The sequence below is a fragment of the Artemia sp. Qi Xiang Cuo genome, chromosome 1, assembly GCF_049724085.1.
Source record: "Artemia sp. Qi Xiang Cuo chromosome 1, ASM4972408v1, whole genome shotgun sequence".
In the NCBI taxonomy this organism is placed as follows: domain Eukaryota; kingdom Metazoa; phylum Arthropoda; class Branchiopoda; order Anostraca; family Artemiidae; genus Artemia; species Artemia sp. Qi Xiang Cuo.
The window spans coordinates 39365692-39374608 of NC_142794.1; the positions used below are offsets into that span (position 1 = coordinate 39365692).

An 8917-nucleotide genomic window follows, 5' to 3' on the forward strand; every position below is an offset into this window, starting at 1 on the left:
TATGATACTTTGGTATATTTCATTAGGATTGAGCGTCAGAAAAACATTTTTAAAAAATATTAGGTAGGAGGTATATCATACAAGTACCGTTATTTCATATTGTTCTGTAAATGCGCAAATATTAAATATGAAAAAGTCACACTAAAATTTCACCAATGCTGGCTTTGACTTCTCAACTAGCCTGCAGACACGCTATACTTTATCCCCGCCCCCTAATGTGCAAATCTATAGACCAAATTCGTTTCTAAAGTGTTATAGTGTTATGATACTTGGGTATATTTCATTAAGATTGAGCGTCAGAAAAATATTTTAAAAGAATATTAGGTAGGGCGTATATCATACAAGTACCGTTATTTCATATCGTTCTGTAAATGCACAAACATTAAATATGAAAAAGAAAGTCACACTAAAATTTCCCCAATGCTGGCTTTGACTTCTCAACTAGCATTCAGACACGCTTTACTCTATCCCCACCCCCTTAATGTGCAAATATATAGACCAAATTTGTTTCTAAAGTATAATATTTATATGATACTTGGGTATATTTCATTAGGATTGAGCGTCAGAAAATCATTTAAAATAAAATATTAGTTAGGGGGTATATCATACAAGTACTCTTATTTCATATCGTTCTGTAAATGCACAAACATTAAATATGAAAAAGAAAGTCATACTAAAATTTCACCAATGCTGGCTTTGACTTCTCAACTAGCTTTCAAAGTCGTGGTTCTTCTTTCTGTAGGCCAATTCTTTTGATCTGAAAAGCAAAATGACGCAATTGTCAGAGTCACATTTTAGAATCTATCTATTTCAAGGTTGGATTATTATCAGCATTCTGTTGGGGATGAATATAAGCACATATATTAAACTGTCAAAACTACATTCATTTGTTGTTGTTTTTTTTTTCAGTAATTTTGGTTATTATAGTGATTGTTTTCCTTTTTTTCGATATTATGAGAAATAAAAACACATAGCTCAAAAATAAGGATAGTTTCCAGTAAATTGAAAACTATGTTCTGGAGTTTAATACCCCAACCCTTGTTGGGGTTTATTTGATAGATTTTATTTATGTTTTGGGAACTATAGCACCTTCTACTCTAAATAAAAAAGGAAAACAAATATTAAAGCAAGTCAATTTTTTATTTTAATCACACCGACGTTAAAATGACAAGGGTTCTCTTCTGCTACCATCCTTCCTTCCCAAACTTAATTTCTGACTTAAATCTAAATTTTTGATTATCTTATATTAACTCTTCTTTTTTTCGTTTTTCTGTAGATCTTTTATCTTTGGCACTATTTTTTTATAACTGATTTTTAAACTCAGTACGCTTGTTTTCTGTATTTCGTGTTTTGTTTTTCTTTGTTTACTGATTTTAATTCACAGATCAAAAAATCTTATTATTTCCCCTTTTACTTCGTGTATATTTTACTCTCGTTGTTTTTTATTGCTCAAAGGAAATTCAGTTCTAGAACTGAAGTCACACTGAATTCGTGCCTTCTATGTTCTAGAAGGCACGGGGGTGTCAGCCCAACTACTGTTAGTTTCTGCTTGTTTTGAGTTAAATTCGGTTGATTAGCAGTAGTGAAGAAGTTTTACGCTTGTAATATTGTCTGACTTTATTTCTATTCATTCTTGGTTTAATGTAGCTCTTTACTTTTCTTTGAAAAACTTATTTTGCGGAAAGTTTTAAACTTAAATTATGTTTGTTTCTATCGACAAAGTCTTTTTCATTGGCAAACAAAATAATATTTTAATTCTTTTTGGTTTTCTATTCTATGAGAGCCCCTATTTGGAGAGCATTTTTCAACGATTTTTAACAACATACTACCTTTTGAAGACTTGGACACTCATAGTATTGTTTAATTTAGTTTTACACCTCAAGTTTTCCTAAAAAAATAAAAATTAATACCATTGCTAAAACATTGTTTTTGTGCTACATTGACAACCTGGATTCACTTACACTTTTTTGATTTAATTCATTTGTAAGAGAAAAAGTAGTAGCATGAGTAGCACTGAAAGTTTCAACTTAACGTTTTCAGTCATTCTCGAGGCATTGCTGAGACGCAACCAGCATACACCTGGATGCACTTCGGCTATTTGACAGAACAGAACAATAACAGAAGTAATAGTAGGAGCAATGGGAGTAGTATTAGCGATAGCAGTAGTAGCACTAGTAGTAAGCAGCAATGGTATTCACATTGGGCCTTTTTGATCTAGTAGTTCCTCTCCTTATGTCCTGATAGTTTCAACTTAATATTTTAAGCCGTTTCTGAGATATTGCTGATAAGTCCTGTTGATAACCTGTATGCACATAATGTGTTTTGATTTAGCCCACACCCCCTCAATAATCTCTGAAAGTTCTAAATAAATACAATTAGCTACAGTAATATCAGTACTAATAGTAGTAGTAGTACTACTACTGTTAGCGCTAGTAATATACACAAAGTACATTTTTATTAATTCCTCAACAGACTTTGAAAGTTTCAACCTAATACTCTAAGCCGTTTTTGATACACTGCTGATACCGTCTTTTCACATACTGCATACATACATCGTGTTTCAATTTGATGAGTAGTAGTAATAGAATTAGTAGCAATAGTATTCATATCTTACGTTTTGGTTGGTTCACCATCCCCCTTAACATGCACTGAAAGTTTCAACTGAATACTCTAAGCTGTTCCTAAGATATAGCTGTTACGGCTTTTTAGTAACCTGCACAAACATTGCGTGTTTTAGTCAGTTCATCCTCTTTAACATTCCCTGGGAGGGGGGGGGTATTTACAAAAAAAAACTACTTTACAAAACACATGGATTTTTTTATATACAATTTGTAGCTTTTTTACGATTAGAATTGAGCCTTCTCTTGGACATAGCCTTGAGTTTTATTTGACTAAACATCTGTTTTTTTTATTTTGCTTTCAATAAAGAGCGAATGAAACTCGCGCTGTAACCTAGGCTACAAGGGGGACGACTTCCCTGTTCATATATATAGTAATTTATGTTTGTTTTGAGTTAAATTTCAGTTTTAGTTTTGTTTTTTATAAGTTCATTATTGGTTTCAGTTTTTATTAAAGTTTCTTTTAACTTCAGTGTGTCTTTTAATATCTGTTTTGGGACGACTTCCAAGTGCATTATTGGTTTCATTTTTATTAAGTTTAATATCTTTTTTTTTAACTTTTAGCTTATTATTCATTATATTTTTTTGGCTCAAGACATAGGTTCATTCTTTTCTTTTTCTGTATTTTTTTTTCAATTCATTCTTGAAAAAAGATGAGAATAAATAGAAAATCAACATTCTATTTAATTTTAGAAACTAAGCTAGTTTTCATTTTTGGCGAATCACATATCAGTTATAGAAAAGACCATACAACCATGAGACTTTAGGTGGAGGGGTTAGAACAAACTAAACTATAAAAGTGCCTATGCTGACACTTCAGAAAGTCCTGATGATTCTCAAGCTTTGTTCGCAACTATCAAGCCTGATCCGCGTGCAGAGGGGGAAGGGATCTTGGTTCTAATAATCTTTTAACGGGATGGAATTTTCCACGGGAATACTTTTCACTGGGAGTGGGAGGATTTCTAGGAAAATTTTCCCATGGAGGGAGAAGGATTTTTCGCATGATTTGAAAAAAGATACGAAATTAAAGTCTTTTTTAAATTAAAGTATACCAAGGAGAATTTTTCAGGGGGAATCATCTGAAAGAAGTTTTACTGAGGGAATTTTTGCATTGGGGGAATGAAACCTGCATTGTTCGATATAACTGTCACCTCTTCGATCTTGAACAAAATAAATGGAGTAATTGAAAATTGAACCAGCGCAGAACCAAAAGTTTCAGTTTTTAATATAAGATTTTAATATTTAGTCACATATTTAATAATGTGAGGTTAAAGTGATTATTCAAAAATTGGAACTTTCAACCTATCATAAGTTTTTTTTATTCATCTGGCTATATCTAACCGAGTTCACAAGAACGTATCCAGAGTTTGTTTTCGGGGGGGGGGGCGGACTAAAAAAAACTTAAAAACACATTAAAAATTTGTTAGTGTTCATTTTTTTTACGTTTTTACGAGACGAACAAACATTTATGGGAGGGGTTCAAACTCCATTCTCCCCCTAGCTATATCGGCCATTGGTGGCATTTTGGTAGCAGTTCATAAGTAGTAACGATATAAGGTACTTGATATTGGTGATTTTTTTTGTGCAGCTGATTTTAGTAGTTCTGAATACTGATTTGTCAATAAAGTCTCAGTGTATAGTTACTCGTTATTAAGTGCTAATGACTACAGCCAATTTAAAATTCGTAGCAAGAGGATGGATTCCAAAACTACTTTTTTTAGATTTCTAAAAGTACAGGGTTGCCAAGAAACCCAGTATAAGTACACGAGCAAAAATGCTTAGCAATTAATATATTACTACTATATTATAGTTTATTTAAAAATAGTAATTACAGCGTTTTTGGGGAACAATATATTCAACATTGAATAGTTCACAGGAGACATGGAAAGTGATCACCATGAACATTGATTCACAAAACTAGCATATCTCAGAATGTTTCCACAGGGAGGAGAGGGTTCGTCCGTTTGAAATCCTAAACTTTCTGATATTTCTTGGCGCTTCTTAGTCAAATTTTGACATAATTGTTTTGTATTTTTATTTCTGGGCCCCCTCTACAAAAAAACAAAAAGTCTAATGTTTTTTGGGTTTTTTTTAGGGATCGTAAGATGATTGGTATTAATCGTTTCAAGGTGTCATCTCCCGAGAAAGGGATGATAATTGCAATTTCCTCCAATTCGCTGAAAACGGAAAGGGATAGTTAAAGATGTGGTTATGTTAATCCTACCAATAACAGCAGTGTATCTGAAGATTCTCCTGTGGTTTATTCCGTTTAATTTTTAAGAGCTCAAAGAGATTTTCGCAAAATTGGGGTCACTAGAATGCATCTTAATAAGCTTTTAATTTACCCTAAAAAGTCGCATTAGGCAAGATTTTCCGGCATTTATACTTTTTTTTCAAGTCAAGATAATCAATATGTAAAAAATTGAAGACAACAAAACAGCGTACTGTGTGAGCGACTAAGTAGATTAAAAATCGGCATAGTCATACAAGAATCACAGACTCATTCAATAGCGAAAAATTTGGTTCACCCGTGTTTTCATTTGTGTTGATACGCCGATATCAGAAAAAAAACTACACACATGTTACTAGACTAAAGAGAAAAAAATTGTCCCTGTTTCTTCAAATTAGCACAATGAAAAACATGTATTCCTTGCTACATTACAGAGAAAGCAAGAATACCGTAAAGAAGCAAAATCAGTGGCTATACCTTCAATTTGGCAACAGTGGATTTATCAAAAACAGGGCTGATTTAAGAGATGTCATGTAAGCGACTACAGAATCTTGACTCTCTTCCTCGAGCTTTTTTCTTTCTCGTTCATGTGCCGCAGCAGCTTCAAGCTGTTCTCCAATTGAATCAATCTCCACTAGAACTTCACCATGCTTCTCTGTCTAGAAAAAACTCTTTGCTTTAAATTTGAACATAAAAAACTATTAGAAAATTAAATCTAAAAACGATTACTTTTTGTGGTTTTCTTCTTTTTGTTTAAACAGTAAAACCTTTCTTCCTCTTCTTGTTTTGGAGACGCTAATGCAAAATTTCTATGTAATTCAAAGCCATGTGGCTGCTGTGTTCAGTCCCGGGCCCTGTATTGCCCAGCAGAAATCAATCCATTGTGCCACTACAGGATTATTTTCCCAGATAAAATAATTGAATAATTGTTTCTATGTTAAATGTTCTACCCAGAAAACGAGACCCTGACAAGACTTTTCAATGACTCCTACTCTGTCTGATATTTGGTTGTAACGCAAATTAGCTATTGACAAATCAGTTCTTTCTTTTTTAAATTAACGTCTCATTTTTATTTTGCTATTTCTTAAAACAGAGTTCAATCTGGATAAATCTTTCAAAATATTTGTAGTCTCCTTTGTAATGAGTCTTTGTACAATGAGATAAATAGTTGGCTACGGATTAGAAAATAATAATGCTCTGTCAACAGCCAAAGAATTTTTGCAAACTTCAGCAGCTTTCCAAAATCTCATATTTTACCAAAATTTTAGATCATTTTCGGAGTCTAAGTCATCCTGTCTTGTCGGCCGACCATCTCAAAGACAAAGGGCCCATTAACGAAATCTTCCTGAGGATTAGTCGTCACCGAGAGCTACTAAGAATTTCTGGTTCGACTATGAAATTTGTCAAATTTTCAAAGGAAGTAGCATCACAGGGAGCTCTCAAAGCTGCCAAATTCATCGAATGACATTGCGTTTCAGCTAATTTTAGAATTTTCATATATGCTAGAACACTTTTTGGGACTACACTTTCCTGAACTATAAAGGAAATTCTGCTCTTCTTAATCGAAAAAAAAAATTCCTGCTTTCTGATGACCCAAGTTTCATTATCACTGAATATCTCAATCTCCAGCACAAATTGAGAAAAATGCAGAGGTTTTCCCAAGTTTTTCAGGTAATTAGGAGTCAACTTTAAGTTTTCCACCGTTCATTTACTATCCAAGCCCTTCAAGTTTATGACTCGATCACCCAATAAATTCTAAATAGTTTGGTCAAACCCACTAAAGCTTATAATTGGCGAGATAGAGTTACCCCTTAAGGTGCCACATGGCCTCAATCAAAAGTGCTGAAAGAAAATCTTAGAACCAGCCTGCATTCCAAAAGACAATTATCATTTAATTAATTACTTATAATTATATTCTTTCCAGAACACCAAATAATAGAACAATTGTGGAAATTCTTCAAATTATAAGCACAAAAAACTAAAAGCAAACATATTTTGCCTATTGAGGACGTATGGTATGTGTTGGGGTTCCAACCCCTGTTTCTTTTCCTTTCAGATAAATCACCTGTTTTCGTTTTCTTAATTACATTTGTTTATAGTATAATTTCAAAATACAGGTTAAATTCCTTTACTAAGCGATAGTGGTTTTGCAATAAGTAAGCTTTGAATTAAGTTCTATTGTCGTACTTCATGGTTTTGGGTGTCATTGAAAGATAAATCTAAGAGGTATAATTGGGTTTGAATGGGGATGTAGCTGATTGGGTGGGCCAAGGGAAAATCCACCCACATAAACAGTTGTGTGAAAAATATTATTCTGTTTTAGTGTGCGCTTTAACCCCATTTGGGGATATATATATATTTTTTGTGGTACTATTGTGACCTTTTGGAAGAATACAAGTAAGGTATTTCTACAAACTGTGTACTAGTTTCCGTAACCCAGGCAGGGTAGGAATAGAGCTACGAGGTACCGTCATTATTATATTGACAGGGAGGTTTGTTACCTCCAAGGAGAGAGTTAAGATATTTTCAAGCCGTAACCCAAGGTGGGTACAATTGGCTTTAGAAATTGGCCATTTGACCACTCGATCACGTTATCATACCCTGGGACAGGGTATACTGTAAATAGGGTAGAATCAAACCCGATATTTGCAGAACCGGTGTGGTAGACGCGGCATCACATTTTATTTTGGGGCTTTCCCCTCCAATAAGTGGTGAAACCCGCAAATTACCACGCCGGTGGCGTTGTGGCCTACCGATATAACACTGGTAACCAAACACCACGAACATTGGTGGCAACGCTTTTAACTGTTGGGGTAAGAGCGGGAATCCCACTAACATTTGGGCCGACAAGGGGTTCTCCCCTTCGAGTAAGTGGCATAGCAACCTTTTTGCGCCATTTTTGCATCAATAAGTGGCGACACCCGTATTTACACCCCAATAAGTGGTGGCAGCAAGAAAAAGAGCTATCAACATCACTGATAGTAAAAGAATTTGGCGTTTTCGAAGAGACGGGATAATTTAGCCTACAAGAGTAGCCTATTGTGGTTATATATATATATATATATATATATATATATATATATATATATATATATATATATATATATACATATATATATATATATATATATATATATATATAAAAAAAAAAAAAAACAAAAAAAAAAAAAAAAAAAAAAAAACACACACACACACACACACACAGACACATATATATATATATATATATATATATATATATATATATATATATATATAAATATATATATATATATATATATATATATATATATATATATATATATATATATATATATATATATATATATATATATATATATATATATATATATATATATATATATATATATATATATATATATATATATATATATATATATATATAAATCGCAAAGAGAAATTTTTTTATCTAGGCTTTGCCTAGTTGGATAATAATAAGTAATAAAAGTTAAGAGTCAATAGATCACGCGAATAATTAACTTGTAAGACAAGGGAGGCTGCGCCACCCACGTAGAATCGGCAAATTAAAAGGAAACAATTTTTCACGAAAGGATAAAAAGAGACATTGATAAAAGGATTTTCATTTGGACGGAAGACGTTACGTAAACCTTAAAATAATGGCGGACAAACGGAGAATTCAGACAAGATCTACCGCAGTAAAAGAAAAATCGAATTCAGACACACAATTATATGCGACTCCCGCTGGAAATACCCTAAGAAAAACACCCTCAGATAGAACCATATATCACTCAACAGGTGAAATAGACATTTCTGAGACGGGTGAAGAGGAAATCATCAAACAAAATCAGTAATAGAGCGATCCCCGGTACGAACCAGGGAGAAAGAAAAAAGTCAACTTCAGTTAGAATTATTCCCAGATAGAGAAACCCAGACAAAAGAAACAGTGGCAATAATACATGAAAAAAACTCACTATATGAAAGGACGAATAAAACAAAACCAACTCACCCTTCAGATGAAGTACAAAATGTAGGGGAGTTGAGGGTAAAAGAAAATATAATTATAGAACGAATAGAATCAGAAAACGAA

General features: G+C 33.0%; 1 protein-coding gene across 2 annotated transcripts in view; it reads right to left on the minus strand.

Moving 5' to 3' along the window:
• Positions 1–612: 612 nt before the first annotated feature.
• LOC148956298 (kanadaptin) overlaps positions 613–8917 on the minus strand; it is a 504001-nt gene continuing 495696 nt past the window's right edge. The window contains exon 7 of one of the 2 annotated variants that reach the window (XM_089094865.1): positions 613–757. In XM_089094865.1, coding sequence (XP_088950991.1) covers positions 716–757 — 42 coding nt within the window. In that variant the 3' untranslated portion in view covers positions 613–715. The remainder of the gene's footprint in view (positions 758–8917) is intronic. The other variant, XM_089094856.1, reaches the window with a different exon arrangement.